The sequence below is a fragment of the Herpailurus yagouaroundi genome, unplaced genomic scaffold, assembly GCF_014898765.1.
Source record: "Herpailurus yagouaroundi ecotype Mexico unplaced genomic scaffold, PumYag 165, whole genome shotgun sequence".
Taxonomy (NCBI): domain Eukaryota; kingdom Metazoa; phylum Chordata; class Mammalia; order Carnivora; family Felidae; genus Herpailurus; species Herpailurus yagouaroundi.
This window is the reverse complement of record NW_024412406.1, coordinates 26765680-26788277: the sequence shown is the minus strand read 5'-3', so window position 1 is coordinate 26788277 and position 22598 is coordinate 26765680. Positions and strand designations below refer to the sequence as shown.

General features: G+C 42.0%; 1 protein-coding gene across 1 annotated transcript in view; it reads left to right on the top strand.

Annotated features, from left to right (window-relative positions):
• Positions 1-17102, top strand: part of XKR4 (XK related 4) — a gene marked incomplete at its 5' end in the record, with an annotated part of 437799 nt that extends 420697 nt beyond the window's left edge. The window contains one exon of the mRNA XM_040487844.1: positions 276-17102. Coding sequence (XP_040343778.1) covers positions 276-1222 — 947 coding nt within the window. The remainder of the gene's footprint in view (positions 1-275) is intronic.
• Between the last annotated feature and the right edge of the window lie 5496 nt (positions 17103-22598).

Below are 22598 nucleotides of genomic sequence, written 5' to 3'. Positions count from 1 at the left end.
CCCCCACCCCGCCACCCCGTTTCCAGATCCCACACCCCTCTCTGGTTTTGAGTAGCATTCCCTTTGTACTGCATGACTCCTCCGTACGACCGGGGCCCACCGAAGACACACAGTAGGACCCCCAGGAGCGTTTAGCCCGACCGAACCTCAGAGAAACGGACAGCTTTGCCGATGTCACGGTTAGCCTGTCCCGAGCTCCCAGCTCCACGTGACATCTTCAGGGCACAGCACTGCATCTCACTTTTGACAGAGTGTCTTCCCTTTTGCCTTCGTAGGTTTCACTGCGGCGGCCTCCCTCGTGTCTTTGGCTTGGGCCCTGGCCTCTTACCAGAAGGCCCTCCGCGACTCTCGAGACGACAAGAAGCCCATCAGCTACATGGCCGTCGTCATCCAGTTCTGCTGGCACTTCTTCACCATTGCCGCCAGAGTCATCACTTTCGCCCTCTTCGCCTCGGTTTTCCAGCTCTACTTCGGGATCTTCATCGTCCTCCACTGGTGCATCATGACCTTCTGGATCGTACACTGTGAGACAGAATTCTGTATCACCAAATGGGAAGAGATTGTGTTCGACATGGTGGTGGGGATCATCTACATTTTCAGCTGGTTCAACGTCAAGGAAGGCAGGACTCGCTGTAGGCTCTTCGTTTACTACTTTGTGATTCTTTTGGAAAATACAGCCTTGAGTGCCCTCTGGTACCTCTACAAGGCTCCCCAGATCGCAGACGCGTTTGCCATCCCGGCGCTGTGTGTGGTGTTCAGCAGCTTTTTAACTGGCGTCGTTTTTATGCTGATGTATTATGCCTTCTTTCACCCCAACGGACCCAGGTTCGGGCAGTCACCAAGCTGTGCTTGTGAGGACCCAGTCGCCGCCTTCACTCTGCCTCCAGAGGTGGCCACGAGCACGCTCCGGTCCATCTCCAACAACCGCAGTGTCGCCAGCGACCGCGACCAGAAATTTGCAGAGCGGGACGGGTGCGTCCCTGTCTTTCAGGTGAGGCCCACAGCCCCGTCCACCCCATCGTCTCGCCCACCACGGATTGAAGAATCTGTCATTAAAATTGACCTGTTCAGGAATAGGTACCCAGCGTGGGAGAGACACGTTTTGGACCGAAGCCTCCGGAAGGCCATCTTAGCCTTTGAATGTTCCCCGTCTCCTCCAAGGCTGCAGTACAAAGATGATGCCCTTATTCAGGAGCGGCTGGAGTATGAAACCACTTTATAAAATAGAAGGCTTTGGAGGGGCCACAACCTCCAGGTGAAGGGGTGACAGCGGGGCCGTGGCAATAATGAAACTCCGTCCTAGACCAGGGCAGAGAGCTGTAATGCGCTTAGTGTGACCGCCCATCAGCTGGCTGCCCTGCTGTGGTCTCCTTTCCAAACAGCAGCTGAAGGGAACATGGCGGCTTAGGAGGACTTCTCGTTGCTACCAGCCCTCCTGTCCACTCTCAGCGTGTCCACCAGAGGGTACAATTATCACGGAAAATGTTGCCTCCAATCAATAGGGTGTTTTGATGGAGTCAACTGATCTTTGCAGAAAAATCTATTCAGTCACACACACACACACACACACACACGCACACACGCACACACCTGCTAATACACACATGGCACCAGTCCTCTGTCAAAACAGCTTAGGTGATTTTTCTTGATGCAAAGCTCTGATTCTGAATATAAAAACAAAGAGAGAGAGAGAGAGAGAGAGAGAACATATCCCTCAAGACTCCAGGAAAAAAACACAAATAGTACCACTTAGAAAAGAATTCATAGACCATTCTCATTCGGAAACTGACACCATGTGTGAAAATCCTACCCAGTGGACAGCAAACTCAACTGTTGTTTACATGTGTATTAGAATCAATGGAATGGTTCGTTTTCCACACATTTCAGGATTTGTCTTTTCGTTTCAAGTTTCCGTTGAGAACATCCTTCCTGCCAGAAATCCTATGCAGCGCATCTGTGGCTTTTGACAAGGCCAAGGAGCTCGAGAAGTTCGGGAGGTACACGAAATGGTGATCGCGAGTCAGTATTCAGTTGCAGACGTGTAATAAATCCCTGAAGAGGAAGCACGGGAAAAACAAGGCAAAAACGAGCGTCAGATTTCCCGGCCTGTGCGGCTCACACTGGCATGTAAGTGCAGGGGCAGAAGAGGGACAGGCTGACCCGGATGTTACAAGACGCGGAAAAGCGTGGCTCCGTGTGAGCACGTGCCGGGCCACACCCACCTAGTGCCAAACACCGTCCAACCACAGGACTGACGTGCAAGTCCCAAACACCTGAGAACGAGTGGCCTGAGCCCCCCCCCGCCCCCAAACGCGGACGTGAGAGTGCACCATCAAGTTCCCCACTGTGTACAGACTTTCCCCACCCCCACCCCCAATCCAAGGTCAAAGTGATGTGTCTTTTAGAGGCTTTGGGACCCTTTTTAGTAAGTATGAGCAGACAATGAATGCAGTGACCGTGCTACGAGAAAACCCTTCCCAACTGATTGAGGGCTTATCACTCGATCCAGCTAAGATTTGTATTTGAATCGTTTGTAAAGTCGCACTCTTACAACAAACTTCTGGGTTTTAAATACCTCCGTACAGCAAGTAAACGTTCCCTGCTTTCTGTTCCCAGTGTCCTCGGTCATGGTGCTTTTTGTTGCATTAAAAGTGCCGGTCAAACTTTGATAGTATTTTTTTATAGTTGGTGCAGAGTGGAATAACTCATGGATTATTTCAATATTTTTGTAATAAAAAAATATAGGGTATACATGTAGGCATCATCACTTTTTTTATAGACCTGGAATCGTTTAAAATACTTTAAGCGTCATCATTCCTTGGGATGTCCGAAACTGGTCCACAAATTCCATCAGCCTGCCTCAGCGGATTGAGAACACCTGTCTCTTGGAAGATCACCCTACTTTGCAATGTTGGTGCCCCCAGGAACCTGGCCAGGGGTGCTATCAGAATATCAGGTGACAAGAGAATCAGCTTACCTAGAAAGGGCTTGTCAAGACTGGCCAATGTTTCCCAGGATGTGAAAGCTGTAAATGATTACTTTCATCCATCCATTATCACGAACCTGACCACAGTGGAAGATGTCTTAAACTTCCTTCCCTGGTTTTATATTAACCCAAGTGATATATTAAATATTAGTCCAAGTCACTAAAAAGAGAGAGAGAGAGACAGAGAGAGAGAGAGACAGAGAGAGAGGGGAAAAGTCCGTTTAACTTCATTGCTCGGTTATCTGGACTGTCCAATCCACTTAAAATAGTCAAGTTCTAGAGCCACCACCTGTAATGGGTGGGTCCTACAGAGACTGCTGTCCCCGTGACATCCACAGGAAATGGCAGAGCGCTCAACCTAGGACTTCTTTTGGTACAAAGCCCCAGAGCAATGTTTTCAAAATAGATGACTTTTTATCGCTTGACGTGCTTCCCTAGTACTCCATGATTTCATCCTGCAAGCAAGATTGCCACTAAAAAACAATGATCTTTTGTCCGGATGTGAAAAGTTTACCCGGTCGCCAGCAAAGGCCCAGGAAGACGCTCTTCTTGTCAGTGACTGGTGAAAACATTGCGCCCCCCATCGTGGAAGGAAAACGTGATTACATTGGCAAAAACGCTTCATCTTTGTGCAGGACCATGAGTTATTAGCTTCGTTATTTCCAAGAAGACTTGTAAGTGATGATCTTTGGAAACTGAATGGCTCAGCTGAACTGTACCTTTGATTTCACGAGTAAATAACAGATCACAATTATAGCGTCAATCGACACAAACTCAGCAGGCCCCACCACTCCTCAGTCATGTAAGTCCTGAGTTATTTCTCAATTTGATCCCTCCTTTACCACGTTAAGAGTCAAAATGAGTGCTTTGTGAATCAACAGTGATGTACTGTGCTTCGTCCTGGAGGTCAGAATGCAGTTTTAGGAGGGCATAAGAAATCTTCATCTTTCCGTGATTTCCCCAATACTGGAAATACTCTGTTGTCCAACATACTTGAAGAGTGTGATGTTTTAGTTAGTCAAAAATTCTTGCTAAGTAAATGACATCTCCACCACAAATTCCAAACTTTCTTCAGAGTACAAGAACCAAAACCCTCAACCTCCCAGGAAAATCATGACTTAATCTCGTTTCCATGATCGAGAAGAGCACGGCAGGGCCCTCAGACTGTGCAGTGACAGGAACTGTTATTAGATGCTAGATACACAGATGACAGAGAGTTTAAAGTATTAGGATTTAAAGAGACATTGTCAATGTACAAAGGAACAAAGTTGGATTTTTGTGCTTGTGTTTTAGTTCTTCCTAAGATTTCATTTTCAATCTGCCGTGAAACCCTCCACGGACAGTAACTGGAGAATCCAAAAAAGGAACAATACTCTGGTTAGCGTACAGATTGGAAGCGCTGGGTTCTTTCTCTGTGGGATCAGACTTCCTGTGCCTGAGTCTACTCGGATTCTTGGCCGGGGAAGGGGTCCTGCGCTTAGCATTCCCTTTTTGCACTGGACCATAAAATTTTCTAAAAGAAAATGTTATACCTTTCTTTCACTTTCAACTTAGCATTTCGACATGAAACCTCATGTAAGATTAAAGAACATACGTAGCGTCACATACTGAGACTTTTAAGTATTCGCGTGGAAGAAAACAAATTTTTTCCATGTAAGTCACAGTTTGGTCCCCCATAATGACTCTTGTCTCTTCAATTCCCTTAGCCGTTGATGCTGTCCTACGTAACTATGTACCGGCTAGTTCAGTGACACTGACTTTGCAGACGCTCAGTTACTACTCACAACCAACAAAAGAAATTCTCTTACTGACTTGGCAAGCACATGCAATTCGAGTATTAGCACAATATAAAATACAAAGATAACCTGAAGAGTAAAGTATAATGAAGTACATATGCTTAATTCCCAAATGCCTGATTTATTTTTGCTCTATGAATAAGTGACGTGATAGCACTGACCAAATATTTTCCTTCTCCTTTTTGGCCCGAGCTGACAGTCCCTGTCTATAAGACGTCAACATCCTTGTGATGTTGTGGGAAATACCCAGGTGCAATTTAACGCTTTCAGCTTGAATAAGCTGTCTCACTCCGGAAAGATTTCATCTTTTAAGCAGCTGAATAGAATAGTTTTGAATCATCTCAAAGTTCCTTTCTCCAAACCGATTGAATTGAGCGAAGAAAAACTCTTGTGTCCTCACCAGGAATTGTGCAAGATTGCACACTTGCCTTTAAACGCTCCAAATGCATTGAGTGGAGCGAGTTCTCCCCCAATGTGTAGACGAGGATCCATTTTTTTTTCCTAATGAACCATTTTCTAGACTACATATGTGCTTCTCTGCAGTCCCCTACATCTTTGCCATTAGCCATTACTGTTTCTATATAAAGCTTGGATGATATGCCTGCATTTTTATGTTTCTAAGGAGAATTCCTTAAAGCCTGTTTACAAACAGCTCAGACTGTCTTTCAGAAGTATAGCTTGAAGGATGGTTGAAATGCACAGCAGAACTGAGGTGGTTGTTTCTATACATCCAGCGATGGAAGCACATCAGCTCACGTCCCTTTAGCTTCAGCAATCTGGTGTCACTCCTGAAAACAAGCAAAACGGTTGCTTCTGCCAGCTTGTGACTCAAAGCCCCCCTCTTCCCCATCTGAAGCTGGGGCATTCCAACATGGCTAAGGATGGGCCATTCCCTTCTAGCGCCCACCCCCCCCCCCCACCAGCACCTTACCTCCATTTCCGAGTCTCCGGCCCTGACCTGTATCAGGCTATGAAGTGAGCTCAGCCGTTGGGTTGTGTCTCCTCTGCTCACTCAGAGGGGCTGCACTGTCCACGGTAGAGCTTTCTCTGGGCACGCATGTCCTGTCCAGTCGCCCTCCTAGAAATGGGCACACAGGAAGACTAGCGTGTGCCTGTGATCAACAGTCTCAACAGGATTACTCATTAGACAGTGAAACTCCACAGAATGTGGGCGGAATTGTATAAAAACACAATGAGCCATTTAATTTTGTTAATTGTAGCAATTAGGCTAGCTCGAACACAGGCTGCGCTCACAGCGGAAAGCCAAAATGGAAGAAATGGCAAACAGCCATTTGCCCACAGAAATGAGGGGTTCAGAAGCTCTCCCTTGAGTGTTTAAGGCATCACGTTGTTTGATCATCCATCTGTAACTCTTTCTCTAGACTCCATAAGAAAAGAAATCAGACTTCTGTTATATCGCATGCCATGGTCGAATCCAGAAATGGAAAACTTTAGTCAACCTGTTGTGGCCTATGTTCTGCTCCGTGAGGGATGGTTGGATGTCCCTGAAATGTCCAATTGTTTTTGCTAAAATATTTTACTCACACAAATAGTATCCTGACCATAATACGTCAGAAACACTTGGCAAACTCCAATTTTTGCTTCGGTGATTTTTGTTACCCTTAGATTTTCTTGCAGCTCAGTTCCCCATATTGACGGTAACTTACCACGATGGGGAGCTTACCGTGTACCCAGGGCTGTGCTAAAGAGCTTTACCTGTGCGATTTCACTTAATCCACCCAACTATCTATGAATTAAGTACCATTTACAGATGACAAAACTTAAGCTGGGCGATACTAAAATTGCCAAAGGTCCCACAGCTAGGAAGCCGTGGAGCTGAGAATTGAACGCGGCTCGTAACACTTTTTAACTACTGCAGATTTTTTGAGAGGACCAAGGAACATTTTCCCACCCAAATCTACTTCTGATTTGATAAGCCTTCAGGTGAAATAAAATCATGGTCTGATGATGAAATTTCCCAGAGCAAGTTTCATTTGGAAGTCAAAGAGGTCTTCCAAAATGAAAAGTTAAAAATAAAAATGGTAGATAGATAAGTGCTATTCTTCCATTCTAGACAACTGTCCTCTTCCATGGCCCTACTGTACCCTTAAGGAGGAGATAAATAGACGCTGGCCTGATAGTTCTTCTCTTGTATTCTATACATGTCATTCTATGCTGTCATCTGAGAAATAACTAAACCCCAGTACTTACTCTGACACTCAGAGAGAGAAAGAAAGAGAGCAAGAAGGAAGGGAGGAAAAGAGGAAGAGAGGGAAGAAGGAAGGAAAGACAGATCAACAGACCTTTGAAGTGACATGATTCTATCCCATTGCCATAATTTTCCTCTACATTGTATGCCTTGCAGTTCCCAAAATTTGACACTATTATGCCATTGGCTTGACCCATCATATAAATTGAGGAATCTTTCCTTGGAGTGAAAGGTTAGATGTAAAGAATAAAGCAAATGTCCACCCACTGTTTGTTGAACTTATTATAAAATACTTGATGTGCCCTTTCCTTCCTCACTTTTGATGTAACCTGTCTGAGTTCTACAGGAGGACAGTCAAAAGCCATTCAATGACATTGTATTTTAAGTCGTTGTTGTTGTTTAAGCGATGTTGTTGGAATCGATGCTAAAAAGGTAGCCAGTAAGAAACCCCAAATTTTCTCAATCTTGGTGTTTATTTTAGAAAACGATGCAGTGATCAGTCTGACTTTAATGTATGAAAAATACAATCTTCTCTCTTCCTACTTTGGTAAGATTTAAGCAGATCTTTCTGACGATATGTTAAATTAGAAGTCACTAATTTTTGTAGAAAATAGTGTCTAAAAGAGATCTAAGGGTTGTGTCAATACATTTCTTTTATAGATGAGACAATCAAGGTCCAAAGAGATCAGGTGATTTTTGTAATCAGGATTCCTTCAATTATCTGTCCCATAAGCATGCTCCACAGGACGAGCATCGCTAGGCCAAGTACAGAAGGAGTCTCACATTCCAGCAGCTTGCGCTCTGGTTGTTAGTAGCAGAATAGGAGTCTTCTGACTTTAACTCTTTTTTTGCTCTACTGCACAGATTCTTTGGGTAATATCTACATTTCATTCTACACCAGAGCAATAAAGACACATAGATTCCTCCATATTATATGATGTTAAGCCTCACAACAAACAACTGCCACATACAGTGACAAACAGAAGGTAACGATATCAACATAAAGATAAATCAACAATTGACTATCTATAAAGAGAAAAGTAATTTTATAATTGGTTTTTGTGCCTCTCCAACACTGGATGTCTTTAAATCAAGGTCACAGCGCAGCAAAGAAAAGTTGAAACACTTTTTTGGCACATGGCACTTGACTCAAAACAATCATATCCGAATTCCTTTAAAGGAGAGGCATGACAGGGGCACTGCCCTGGCTCAGTCTGTGGAGCATCTGACTCTTGATCTCGGGGTCATGAGTTCGAGCCTCATGTTGGGTGTAGAGAACACTCAAATCAATAAAATTTAAAGAAAAGATGCATGACATTCAGATGCCTCTAACATGTCTGAAGGCTTTTCTAATAATCTTCAGGAAACATCCTTAGTGCATACGACATGTTTCCAGCAAAGTAGTTTTTTAAGAATAACAAATTTCCAGGCCTAAAACTCGGCTATTGCAACCTGAGAGGTTGGTCGAAAGCCATACTTCCTGCGCCCAGAAGAGCAACATTACATTCACGGGTCAGGACGGCCAGACTCACCTCATTTGGATACTCAGTGCTGGCATAGCACCCAAACTGAGTCTCTCCCCGCAATATGGCCAAGTGGTTGGCTTTCCACAGATGTACGGGGTGTATCGTTTAAAGATAACTATTAATTTGCATAACTAATTTTCTGTAAGTGAAATAATTCCAGTCAGGGAATGCCTAAACCCATTTGTTCTTTAAGGAAAGGGAAAACACATATTAATTTGTATGAGCATTTGTATGAGCACAGAATAATTCGAAGAATTCTTTGGTGAGTCCCATCAAGCATCAATAAAACAGTTGACCTTATAATGGTGGGAGGTCTAAGGTAGGATTTCTAGGTTCATGCCACCAAGAGTAGTCCATTACCACGATTGCTATTTCAGCCGTTGCACCAGCCAAGAAGAGTATAGTTACTGATACGATGTTTGCAGAGCAAAGATCCTGATGATAAAACAGATCAACATCAAAACTAATTAATCAACTTGATATGCAAATATTACCAGTCCAGTACCAACACACAATGTTCTCTTGTGTTGTTATTAAAGCCTGTCACCTAACGCTGTTATTAGAATTTCAGAAAATGTAAGGTTTCGTTTTTTTATTATACTCCCATCTATCAAATTAAGCTGGTGACCCTCTCCTCTCTCTATGGCTTGATTTGCATTAAAATGGAACTAATCAAATTCTTATTTCAGTTAAGTGCTACAAATATTAACAAATGGAGATGCTGGGCGTTTCAGCTAATTTAATTTAACTGTTCTAGTGGCATTCTGGTATGGAGTTGTATCAGATCAACACTCTTCATTATTTCAAATTAATTCATTTATCAGTGAGTTCTACAACACCCTTAAGTGAGTTGGAAATATAGCTCAGGTTTCTCTCATTGTGAGAAATTCCTATTTTGGTTCCAAACCAGTAGAACACATCGCACTCAACGTCAGCATTTCAATCCATCGCGATTCTGAAAAAGGAGCACTGGAGTTTGGGTGTGTGGGGTACTGCTGTTAACTTAGCAATTAACTTTTGACCCGGGCTTTCTATCCCCCTCCCCCCCTACACCACTGTAGGTTCTTATTCTATTCAAATTAGGAGCAGTAGCACTTGTCAGGTAACCAAAGGAGATCTGTCAGCTGGTCAAAGAATTGTCATTTCATATCCTGCTTTCAAAGAAGTAAAATATTCAACTTTCCTTATTAAGCTCTCTAATGTATTGTACATAGAAAAGGAAGTGGATCGCTGGAATACGTTTTGAAGTCTGGGGTGAAACATTTCCCTTGGTGTGAATCAGAGGCTCTCGGTGCCCCGTGAAGACGACTAAATCTCTCCCGCTACGAGGAAAGGGAAGGGGGACGAGCCAGTCACTCAGAAATGTGAGCCTCGACTGTCACAAAGGTGTATATTGCTGATGGTATCGATTCCCTTCTTTTTTTTACAGAAACATCTTGGAACTTGTCAAGCTTTACCGAAGGTGATTTGCGTTAAGTAATGCAACAGACCCTTTAATCTTGCAAACTCTTGACTTGTAATGTTGTAGCCAAGCAAGGGGAAATTAATCAGTTAGTCGGAGAGAGCACTTCCTGCCGTGCTGTGCCCAGGCCTGAAGAGAAAGACCTCTGTGAAAGTAGGAGCACTAAGGAATTCGTGCTACCTGCTTCCTCATCATTCATGCTATGAATATTCATCCGCTTCATTTGTTTTTTCCGGGAAGCGCTGCTTTGAAACAAAGAAAGAAATTAAGAAAGATGGTAAAGGAAAAAAGTCAATGGATTCCTGGGGCTTGTGTAGCTCTGAGAATAGGTACTGGGTCACAGAGACTCGTGTTCAATGGATACAAATCTACATGTGTTTGGAAATGAAAAAAAAAAAAATGTCATTGTCACCTCTTTAATGATTGACCTGAGTACAGTGGCCGCCCTTCATTTGTTGAGGCTACAGTTGTCAGCAGTGTGAAAACCAATTTCTAAAAATTGAACCTGTAATTCAGTTTCGGAGGTAAAAATCTGCACGGATGGAACTATTCAGTAATTTGGTTCCTGCCTTCCCTGGGTGGTGACCTGGTAAGTTTCAGACCGAGGCGACCGTGTGGAATTGGCTCTCCTGCTCCTTCTGAGACCCTGCAACGTCTCGGTTACAAGCTAGAAGATCGTCAATTTGAGATTCTTGATTGCCTAAGTGTTTGCTTCAAAGTAAACAGGTAATCTCGCAATTAAAAAATCACGGTTCTTTCCCACTTGCTTCTCTGTTTTCCAAGAATGGTTTGAGCTGTAACGGAAGAATGAATGTACCTCAGATGGTAGTTCCATAGTCTGCAAGAGTCGGGCATCCGTCTGTTCTTATAAAGTTTCTGTCTGACCTTTTGGTAGAGCAATTTTAGGAATGAACCCCAGATAAATGAGTGAAAGCCATCAGATTTATCTGATAAGCACCCTAACAGAAACATTTTTTAAAAAAAGAAGCAAGGATCCTTTTTCTTGTGTTTCAAGGATGTTTCTCCTTCCTGAGCGATCATCTTGGTGACTATCTCCAAGGTGTACCAAGAGCTACTGAACGATAGTTTCAGTTATGGGCTCCAGTATCGTGCTGAACACGATGACAAAAGTCATTTTTCAGAACTAGCTCTTGGCTCAAGCACTGACATTTAATGGCAAAAACTGGCCTACCACCGTGTGACTTATTTTCAATTGCAAGGCAGTGGAAACTAGTACGTGAAAGGAAATGTTAATTTCCTGAACTCCAAAGCCAAAATGGGCAACAAAGCAACTCTGAAACCTACAATGAGTTGGTTGACCGTGGGGAACCCGGGAGCAATAAACATTCCTCTTAAGCAAGGCTCATGAGTGAGACTGACTATAAGCTGTGTTGGGACAGAAGGTGACTGAAGAGGACGCCCACCAGTGGCTCATGAGGAATATTTGCCTTTTTAGAGAGCAGAGGTTCAAGGTAGCACCCTGCTATTCCATAACTATGACGATAGATACATCCATATATGAAGGGCCAAGGCAGAAGACAGAGAAGATGCCAGGGACTTCATGTCTGAGACTAACTCAGTCTCTATGGGAACAGCTCTCCTTGGTCATTGGCCCCTATGCTGCTAACTAGCTCTGCATGCCAAGAGCTTCTGATGGATTACAAGATGAGATATTCAAAGGTATTGTAAGTACTCTTGCTGGTAGAACACGAACCATTGAATTATCCCTCATTTCAACAGCAACGAGATTCAGGGTTACTATGGCCTTACTCATCATCCCATTGTAAATACGTCATGACGTCACGAGAGCCTCCATGTTCAAATTCACTAAAACAGGTTTCCACGTTCCAAGTCTGTGTCTCTATCCGCAAATTGGAAACATAACTTTGGGAGAATGATTTTCAGAATAAGGGAAGTGAAAAGAGAGTGGACAGTGAAGCAATTTCTCACCATACACGAAACCACTTAGAGTACTGATAGCCCTAAAGCTCTGATTTTTTTTTTTTCTCATGACTAAGTTTCCTTTAACTTAGGGGCTTTCGACATCTGAATTTTCCGGATGATTACTGACACATCTTCACCAAACTGAAGCAGACACAACGGCATTGTTAAAAAATAAAGACTGCCCACATGAATGCCAATATCCCAATGAAAAGTGAAGAAGGAGGTCACTCAAGGAGTAAATTTGGTCTTGGTGAGGTCAAACGTTTGGCTGCTTGGGAAAATCCAGATGTTTGAATGATACGGTTTTTCATCTGGTAGTCGGGTGTTGTCTGGATAGACAGAAAATGCTCAGGTGTTGTAGGTAATGAAATTTAACTTTCTTGTTGCAGTAATCTGTTGCTGGTGATATTCTGCTGCTAACAATCTCTTTGTTGTGCAAAGAGGAATAAATAATGCAGAGCAAATGCTATTTGATTTTTTTTATTTACTTTTGGCACACCCAAGAGTGGGAGAGGTTTGGGAGGCTGTCCTGAGGGGGGGGGTATTCCGATGTGATTGAGGCACAGACCTCCCTCACCGAGCCGGTTCTGGAGGCCTGCCACACGGCTCCTTCCTGCCGAGGAAACTTTTTATCCAGCTCTTTTCCATCCTTTTATCTTGCCCCTCTGCTCTTCATGTAGGTCTTACTCGCTCACAAAGTCTACTTGACAGAAGAGTTCAAGGGAAATGCAGAGTCGTTAACTTTTTATTCTTCAAGTAGGAAGTTTCCATTGCAAGAACTTCTTAGATCTTTGAAGCAGAAAAATCATTTAAACTACTCAATGCAGTTATTTCGTGGTGCATGTTGTGGTGTGGACAGAAGTAAAAGCTATTTTTCCCAAATTATACAAAATGCACACTTGGTTTGGTTTATTGATGTCGTTCTGATTGCCAAGGACTGACTGGTTACACACAGTGGAAGAGTAGTGTTGTCTTTGTAGTCCCAGAAAACAGAAAAAAAGAGAAAATGTCAAAGGAAAGTTCACTCTCCAGAAAGAAAGTTTGAGATAGTCGTATGACTCTTGTGTTTGTGACTAATTAGGGACGTTTCCTTCCTTGTTTCCTCTGACTTGGCTCTGGACTAGTGAGTGTGTGTATTTCATCAAATTGGGTGCTTACCTCATTTTCTATTCTGAGGCTGGACAGGAAAACAGGCAAGTTATTCCGACCGATTTTCTCTTCTGTGAGTTTAAGTTGCGGAACTCGTTCCGAGGCACTGACCGTAAGCAGGCACACAGAGCGCGATCGAAAGGTCACGAGAGCATTTCCAGAGAAAAATCTAAATGTTTTGTACATTCTTAGCGTTTTGATTGCGTCAAATGCTACATTTCAGCGCCAACTTAGAACGACTTCGTGGGGTAGGCATTGCCCATGTCCTTGTTGGGTCCCTCCTCCCACCACATGCAGACGTTTCCGAAATCAATTGGATGCTCCACCTTGTGTAGCAAGGGCCTCCGGCCACTGGGTGTCGCTGCTCTGTGCTGACTGTGTTTTGAAAACGCTCCTTCGGATGGCTGACCCCGTTTGCTAGCCCCCCACCTGTGAAAGCCCTCGGGACCACCGCGCCGCCACTTCCTGTCGCAGGTGTACAAACCAACCCGGTTTGGCTTTGCTTTTCTTTTTCCTTGAGATTTTTGACTTCGCCAGATCTTTTCCCGAATCTTTTTACTTTCATGTTATCGACAGGATATTTAGTTCAGTGTTTCAGTCAACTGGCAACCAAGAGGCGACAATCCGTTGGCAACTACAGAAATTGTAGGTGTTTTGGTTTGTTGTGTTTTCAGTTATCTTTTATTATGTAATAACTGAATGATACTTGTGGTTTGGTAGAAAACTAAAAGTCCCTGAGTTGAATATAACGGCTGTTGTAATTATACTTAAATATATTCTACGAAACAGTATCCTTTCACACTATGAAGTATACTCCTTTCTGGAGACAAGAAGATGGAAGGGCCATGGTCCAGTGGTGGAAACACACACACACACAGGGGCCTAGCATCTGTGCCCCTTGAGTCCTCATTCCTGGTCGGTCCCTTCAGCCTCAGAAACTCGCCCTCAGCCTCCTTTTTCCCATATGTAAACGAGAGATAATCTTTATCTACCTACCTCATAGTGATTTTGTGAAGATGCGTTAAGTTGGTAAAGTGCGTCGGCACTTGAGTAGCGGTGTCAGCGCAAAGGAGGCCTGTGCGCAGCCCTGAAATAGGCTACAGGAGGGGGAAGTGGAGGCAGCTTAGTAACACGACAGCAATAAATCACCAAGCAGAGAGTACGAGTATTTGTGATCACTTAGCAGAAGTGAAACTTTTTCTTCAAAGGTCTATGTAGAACTTTTTTTTTGTTTTAATTATCAGCTTTTAATGACAAAAATTAATTCCTTTCATACAAACATTGAGAAGCTTCGTACGGAAGGACGATTTCCCTCGTAGCCAAGCTGAATTTTATGAAATAGTTATTAAATATATCTGAAAGACTGGGCTCCTTCTGATGCCTAAAGAGTTTGCATGCCTGATCCCCAAACTACATTTTCCAGAATGCCTGCCTGATACCTGAGTTCAGGACTCACGATTGCCAAGTGGTGTTCTGGAACCCACTACCAGGAGGGAAAATTTTTAATCGATATTATTGAGATTAGATTTTGTGTTGTTTCCGGTGAAGTTCTTTTTTGACTCTTAGATGACACATCCCTCCCTTTACTACCCAATAAAAGAATGTAAAGCCTTATTTATGCCTGGAACTTCTGAATTGGTTTCTTTTCAGATTATAAATAAATTTCAAGATTTTCAGAGAAGTGTTTACACAAGGGCTTCAGCTATATATTGATATACATGTATCCTCATACATGCATAGATCTGAGTATTCAACTATAGGACACAGGAGATGGTGGGGAAACAACCATAGAGAACATCCTGTACGACTTCCCCCAAAAGTCACATGCTTTTTCTTACTTAAATATTTAGTCCGGATAAGAACTAGTGCTAAATCACATAATTTGGGGTTATAAATATTTATCATTTTTCAGTCGGGGCGGTAATATTATAACGTAGGAATATACCCATTAAACTATACTAACAATTCAGATAATGTCTTAATGCTGTGACTTCACAAGGAAAAGTTATGTACATAAATACTGTCATTGTGCCCTTAGTTAATAATTATATTCCTTTGCAAAAAAAAAAAAATGCATGCTCTTAAAAACACGAAATAAGGTTTCAGAAAGTTTATCTTGATAAATGGGTTTAAAATCATGTTGTGCCTAGAACTACATAAAGGACACATTCAACATAATCTCTTCTGGATTCTACAATCTAGTTGCCAGTGGTATAGCTTAAAATTTCACATTGGTTATACATTTCTAATGCATGGTATTAAGCTTTCTGGAGCATGAATTTAACCTAGGCAATTGCCTGATCCACTAAAAAAAAAATGTTTATGTTGCCATGCCACACTTAAGACAAATACCTTTTTTTTTAGACTCAAAATATGAGTATAGCAAGCGAGTCAAAATGATTTGGATTTCTCTGACTTTTTACCCCCAAGTTCCGCGCATCAATATTTTTCAAACCCAAAGTGCATCAGAATATCCTTGCTTCTGAAGGGAAATATCCATATCGTTTGTTTTTGTGCAAGGAAACTGAAGTTAACGGGACTGGATTCAGGGACATGCAAATAAGATCCGGGGTGGCACGTTCTAGGGGGGCTGGCCAGGATGAGGGGGGCGCTGCGAGAGAAGGCATCACTGGCAGGCTTACCCCCAAGGTACAAAACAGAATCTAAACGTAGTAGCTGGACAACTCTTTGAAGTGATGGAAATGAAATTCCTCACCAAAGAGATGAACACACAGGTGGAGACAACATGTTATTAGACAGAAGCTATGCATCTAATTCCGGGGAAAACGAAGTATGAGCCTCCCCTACTTCACTCTTAAGGCTTTCCAGCCCACATGGAAGGCTTTAGAGTCTTCCCCAAAATAGAAGACTTTTTTAGAGAACTACTTTTTAGCAAAGATGCATGTGATTGTACTGCCGTGGACCAGCCATTATGTAATTATCACATATGTGATGCTTTATAAATGTAGTTGTCAACTCTTACGGTCACTTCCAGTAAATTCTGTCCCATAAACATGTGGCAGAAAATTCTCTTGCTCCAAAGGAATGCCTGCCAACTTGCTTACATCCAGTCTTACCCCTCGCATCTTACTATCGCAAAACTTTCATATCCAGATGGTATGGGACGGTGGAAAAATGAAGCTTTCGGTAAGTTGCTTATTGAAGGTCTCACCTGAAGCCTCTCTTCAGTGAAGGGGGCAGGAGGAGCGGGGAACCTGGGTGAGAATCTTGTCTCTATTAAATTGTCTCTGCTTTTCTTCTCAGTAACCAGCCAGCTTGGTAGCCTGGAGCGCAAGATGATAGGGAAACATGCACATTAGGTTTTTCCCATTCTCAGAACAAGGAGAGCAGCCAGGAAGCCAGAGGTTCCCACGCCTTTGAAACCAAATAGTACATTGAATTTAGGGCTAAGACAAAAAAGAAAAAAAAATGTGGTAGAGTATGAGCGACATCATCCTTCCTACCGGTTCTTTTCTCAGTTTCTACTGAATTCTTTTTTACGGTTTAGACCAGAGGTTTCTAATAATGATCACTGATGCCATTTTATGTTATAGCTTCCATGCAGAAATGGTGAAAGCATGAGTTACCCCCAAAATTACCGGGAATACTGACTTTGTCTGAAACTGACACCCTCCCTAGCAAACTAGAAACAAATACAACTTAGTATTCTGGTGTCACTACGAACATCTAGTAAAAAAATAAAAAGTAAACAAAAGGAGCGTTTTGCTCAGCATTAAACCATCGCACAACATAAACCCGCTTCCAAATGGCAAGGATTTTTACTACTGACATTCGTCCTTCATTCTGCGTTATTTTCAGTAACTAATTTTCACATCTAACTACCTCAGCTACCGTCCTTTCATTTAGAAACATGAAACCATGCACTTTGTAACCAACAGGTTTTTCATTTCAAATTTCAAAAGGATACTTGGTGCAAAGCAATTTTCCAAAATTTATATATGACGGAAGAAACCCACCCTCAGCAGCTTGTCCTTAACTCTGTTTGTTTGTTTCTGAGTTGGATTGGGGTTAAAAGAAAGAAAGAAAGAAAGAAAGAAAAAAAAATTCGTTTCCACTTAATACCAAGAAAAGCTGCTCTATATTTGCTTGATTTGCCTTAAATATTTTGTGCTCCTTTCCCTGTTCAATTTTTTTTGTTTGTTTGTGTTAAAGCGATCTCTGAAAAGAAAATGTAACAGGTGGCAGATGAGCATCAACTAAGAGAAGGGACCAATCATTTCTCAGTTCCCTGTCGTCAACTCTGCATGACATTCTGATTGTGCGAAATTGCCATTCCTGTGTTTCTCTCTCCCATGACCACTAGAGAAATAAGGTCCGAGAGACCCCACGTGTGTGTTTAAGGACGGTGTAGACATTTCCCCCAGGACGAGCACAGTGCCTGGACCCGAATGATAACCTTGGCGGTTCTTGGGCTTTTACTTTGTAAACATTGTACAAATGTATTTGGAATCTTATTTGAAATGAAGAATTAAACTAGTTACGAAATTCTTTTCCTTCCTGTAAATATATATATTCAAACTCCATGTATCCAAACATTCCTTTAGCGTTCGGATTGTAAGAGTGTCTTTATTGGCTGGAGGCCGCCATCTCAGGCCGCGGTCCCATGTGCTCTAGTGGAAAGCACAGTGTGTGGTGTATTTGATGTACTATAATACCATAGTTATTTTGGTCTGTTAAGTAAGTTGCAATTTGTGATGAAATGAAGTGGAAAGTAGTGCTTCATAACGAGCAAATTTCCTTGGTTACATGATTTTTTCTTGTAAAACTTAAAAAAAAAAAGAAAACTTGAAATTTTATATATTTGGATTTTGTAGATTTTTTTTTTATTTTATTGCAACACAAGGTACCAAAATCATTAAATAAAGTACACTGTGGTCATTTTAACAGAAGTCTGAGTTCCTGATTCTTTCTAAGTGCAAGAAGAGAGCAGTCGTTGTGGGTCTGAGAAGGGAAGGTGGCGGAAGGCCATATTCTCAGGCATAGTCTCGAGACAAAGTGATTGAAACCTGAAAGTAAACGAAGCTGAGTTCTGTCAAATCTGAAATAAGTTTAAAATGAAATTATATCAATTTCTAAGTGTATTTCATTTGTTTATTTCTGAAACATGCTACAGAATGTTTCTCCAGAACCACTCTAAAAGCAGAGACGTTTCAGATCACAAAGAGGGTAAACATCTAAATAATAAACATTAATAAAAGGAAAAACTGTCAGTGAACAAAAGTGCTTTAAAAAAGATGAAGTGGGGGCATCTGGGTGGCTCAGTCGGTTAAGCGTCCGACTTCAGCTCAGGCCATGATGTCACAGTTCATGGGTTCGAGCCCCGCATGGGGCTCTGTGCTGACAGCTCAGAGCCTGGAGCCTGCTTCACATTCTGTATCTGCCTCTCTCTCTACCCCTCCTTCACTCACAGTCTGTCTCTCTCTCTCTCTCTCTCTCAAAAATAAACAAACATTAAAAAAAATTGTTTTAAAGATGAAGTGTCTAAATGCCTGATTCTTCCACAAAATTAGGGTTTATGCTTTATATGATTGTTTTTCTTAAAATATTCTTTTGTCTGTTTGTTTTAAGGAAATTTTCTTTTTCTGTACAGTTTGGCCAGAGGTCTAGCGGTTTATAAAAGCCTTCCTTTATCAAAGGGAACTATAGCATACGCTGTGACGATATGTGTAGAAACTATTACCGATATCAAATAGAAACAGATACTACTATTAGAAAGACCAATGATATAAATTTCAAGAATTCATTTCTTTTCAGAGTAATTTATTAGAGTGCTCCTTATGACTATAATAGTAACATGTGCTGAATGTAAAAAATACATTGTTGGTATTGGGGTTGGGAAGGAAGTCACAGCAAGGAAGGAGGTGGGGTCCCTGGATGAGCAAAGTCCTTACCTCACTTTGCGTGACTCAAAACGGAAGCAAGCAAAATATAAACTTCTACTGGGTTGAGCTACTGACAACTGGGGTTGTCTGTGACAGCAGTTAGCTTTCTCTGACTTCTAAAGGAGCATTCCATGGACCAGTGATCTACAATTAGCTCAGCCATGAGGATGATTAGCTCAACTTCCTACCTGAGTTTCAAAAACAAGGAGGAAAAGAAAGGGTGATTCGTGTCTTTTCTATATTCTCTACAATGAGTGGGTATTGTTATAATCTGAAAACAAGTCACATGTATATTTAAGGGGAATTTTTTTTAAAAGAAAACATACCAGGAGCATCTGGGTGGTTCAGTCGGTCAAGTGTCCAACTTCAGCTCAGGTCATGATCTTGTGGTTTGTGGGTTTGAGCCCCACGCCGGGCTCTGTGCTGACAGCTCGGAGCCTGGAGCCTCTTTCCGATTCTGTGTCTCCCTCTCTCGCTGCCCCTCCCCTGCTCACGCTCTGTCTCTGTCTCAAAAATAAATAACACACAAAAAAATAAATAAATAAAAGAAAGAAAGAAAAATATACCATATTCCTGAATTAGAAAACTTAATTTGGTGAAGAATGCAATTTGCCTCTGATTAATCTAGAAACAAAATACAACTCAAAAATAGAGTCGCAAACATATTTTATAAAGCTTGACAAAATGATTATAAAGTTGATCTGGAAGAATAAAAGCATTATAGTAATCAAGTATTTGGTTTTTAAATAAGAGTATTGATGGAACTTGCCCTCCCAAGCTGTTATAAGTAACAATAACAGTGTTACCAGCACAAGGATATATTTAAAAGTTCAGAAACAGAATCTTATATTTTATATAAATGAACTTAATATATGATAATTTTAAATCAGTAGAAAAAGGATGCCCTCTTCAATAGATGGTCTTAGAATAACCAGCTCACCAACAGGGTCACCTCTTACCTCCAAGTTGATCATACAGATTAAAGATATAGCCCTGAGAAAAGTTCAACTACAAAAATAGTATGCTCCTGTCACCTGAGATGGGAAATATTTTCTTTTTTTTTCTTTTTTTTTTTTCCATTTATTTATTTTTGAGAGACAGGGAGAGACAGAGCACAAGCAGGGGATGGGCAGAGAGAGGAGGAGACACAGGATCCAAAGCAGGCTCCAGGCTCTGAGCTGTCAGCACAGAGCGCAACGTGGGGCTCGAACTCACAACCGCGAGATCATGACCTGAGTTGGAGTCAGACGCTTAACCAACTGAGCCACCCAGGTGCCCCAATGGGAAATACTTTCTAAGTTTCATTAAAGAGAGAGAGAAAAAGAGAGATAATTGATAAGGAAGTGAACCAAGGAAAGATACATATATCTATATCTATATCTATCTCCATATCTATATTTATATCTATACATGCACATACATAGATACACATATATCCATTACTTCTCTTAAAGGAGAAATACAATTGTCCAAAAATCAACTAAAAAAATTACTGAACGTACTAAACTGGACAAATATCCTAAAATGTATATACAAAGATGTTTAGAACGGGAAAAATTGGAAAAAGCTACAGTATATCCTTACAATGAAATATCCTATAACAACGAAAAATAATAACTTTTAAAAAGTCTTTTTTTGCACTAAATGACAATATTAATTATTAAAACTTCATTTTGAAAGCAAAGAAGAAAGAAACAAGCATCTTGGTAAGCCATAAACAAAAATGCACCAGTACATTAGAATATCCAGCAAATAGCGGCATAATGGGCAAAGAATATTGAAAGGAGAACTGACTAGTTAAATACTCAGCTGCCTGAGAATAGTCCTGTCCGACATGCCGGTTGATCAGTGAGTATGAGATTGGCAACTACTCCAGGTGCGCATTGAATTTCTTTGACAGATTTTCAAAAGAAAGACGTACCCTCGTAGGGCAGCACCTGAAAGCTTCTCAGAAGGCTCTGTGCCTAGAGCAGGTCTACAAACAGTAACCGGGTCTTGAAAGACTTTAGGACAAGTCTGCATTTTTCAGACAATCGGAGTAAGCGTGAAAAAAGACAAGAGACAAGCAATGGTCACCTTGAGAACGAACATGCATGCAGGAAACCAGGACTGCTGGAGAAGTCTTGCAAAGGAACTACTGTGGTTATTCAGTAGAGCCAAAACATGGTGGCACCTACTACATGTTGAGTACGAGGCTCAAAACACAGGGCGCCTGGGTGGCTCAGTCGGTTAAGCGCCTGACTTCAGCTCGGGTCATGATCTCACAGTCCATGAGTTCAAGCCCTGTGTCAGGCTCTGTGCTGACATCTCAGAGCCTGGAGCCTGCTTCAGCTTCTGTCTCCTTCTCTCTCTGCCCCTCCCCTGCTCATGCTCTGTCTCTTTCTCTCTTGCTCTCAAAAATAAATAAATATTAAAAAATTTTTAAAAAGGAGGATCAAAAGCCAAGAACCACCCAAACAATTAAGTTGAATTATTCCTGTCTTTAAAATCTTCATTTCTAGTTCCAATTCTCTCTATATGACCAGCCCTGCCGAAAACTGGTTGGCATTGACCCTTTACATAATGAAAACCCTCACTGCCTTTCCATCTCACAGACAAACAAGAGACATAAACTCTGACCCTTCTCCTGAAAATCAGAATCTATCTGTATTTGCAACCATCCTTCCCACTGTCCAGGGCTTAAATGTCCACTGTGCTTTATAAATCCATTCCTTTTTTTTTTTTTTTTAACATTTATTTATTATTGAAAGACAGAGTCAGAGTGTGAGCAGGGGAGGGGCAGAGGGAGAGGGAGACACAGAATCCAAAGCATGCTCCAGGCTCGGAGCTGCCAGCACAGAGCCCGACGCGGGGCTCGAACTCACAGACCGTGAGATCATGACCTGAGCTGAAGTCAGATGCTTAACCGACTGAGCCACCCAGGCGCCCCAAAATCCATTACTTTTTACTTCATTTATGGGACATCACTCCATCTCCTCTCCCTGTCTTTCATATCTTTTCTGAGACCATTTTCATTCTGTCTGCCATCACGCCAAAATTGTGCGAGACAAAAATCAAAACTTCGATTTTTCCCCCTTTCCCTCTCTCTCTCTCTTCCTCTTTTTTTTTTTTTAAGTTTATTTTGAGAGAAAGAAAGAGAGAGCGAATGAGAGCGTGAACAGGGGAAGAACACCCAGAGAGAGAAAGGGAGAGAGAGAATCCCAAGCAGGCTGTCAGCACAGAGCCCCATGTGGGGCTCAAGCTCACAAACCACGAGCTCATGACCTGTGCCGAGATCAAGAGTCGAATGCTTAACCAACAGAGCCACCCACGTTGCCCCTCTTCCTCGTCTTCTCGTCTTTCCCTCTTCCTTATTCATTCAAAAGCAGAAAAATTGAAGTGTCAGTTCCTTCAGAGTAGAGATCACATCATGATCTTTTTACTGAATGAATAAATGAATTTTGCTTTTTACTGAATGAATAAATGAATATTATCATAGACAGATTCATTAAGTTCTCTGCAACCTAACTTTCCTCATCTAAAGGCTGGTGGTTGTGGTGAGGGCTGTACAGAAATCACCTGCTCAGTGGCGGCACCTTAGTAACAAATAAGATAACCACTACTGCTGAATTAACTCCTGACAA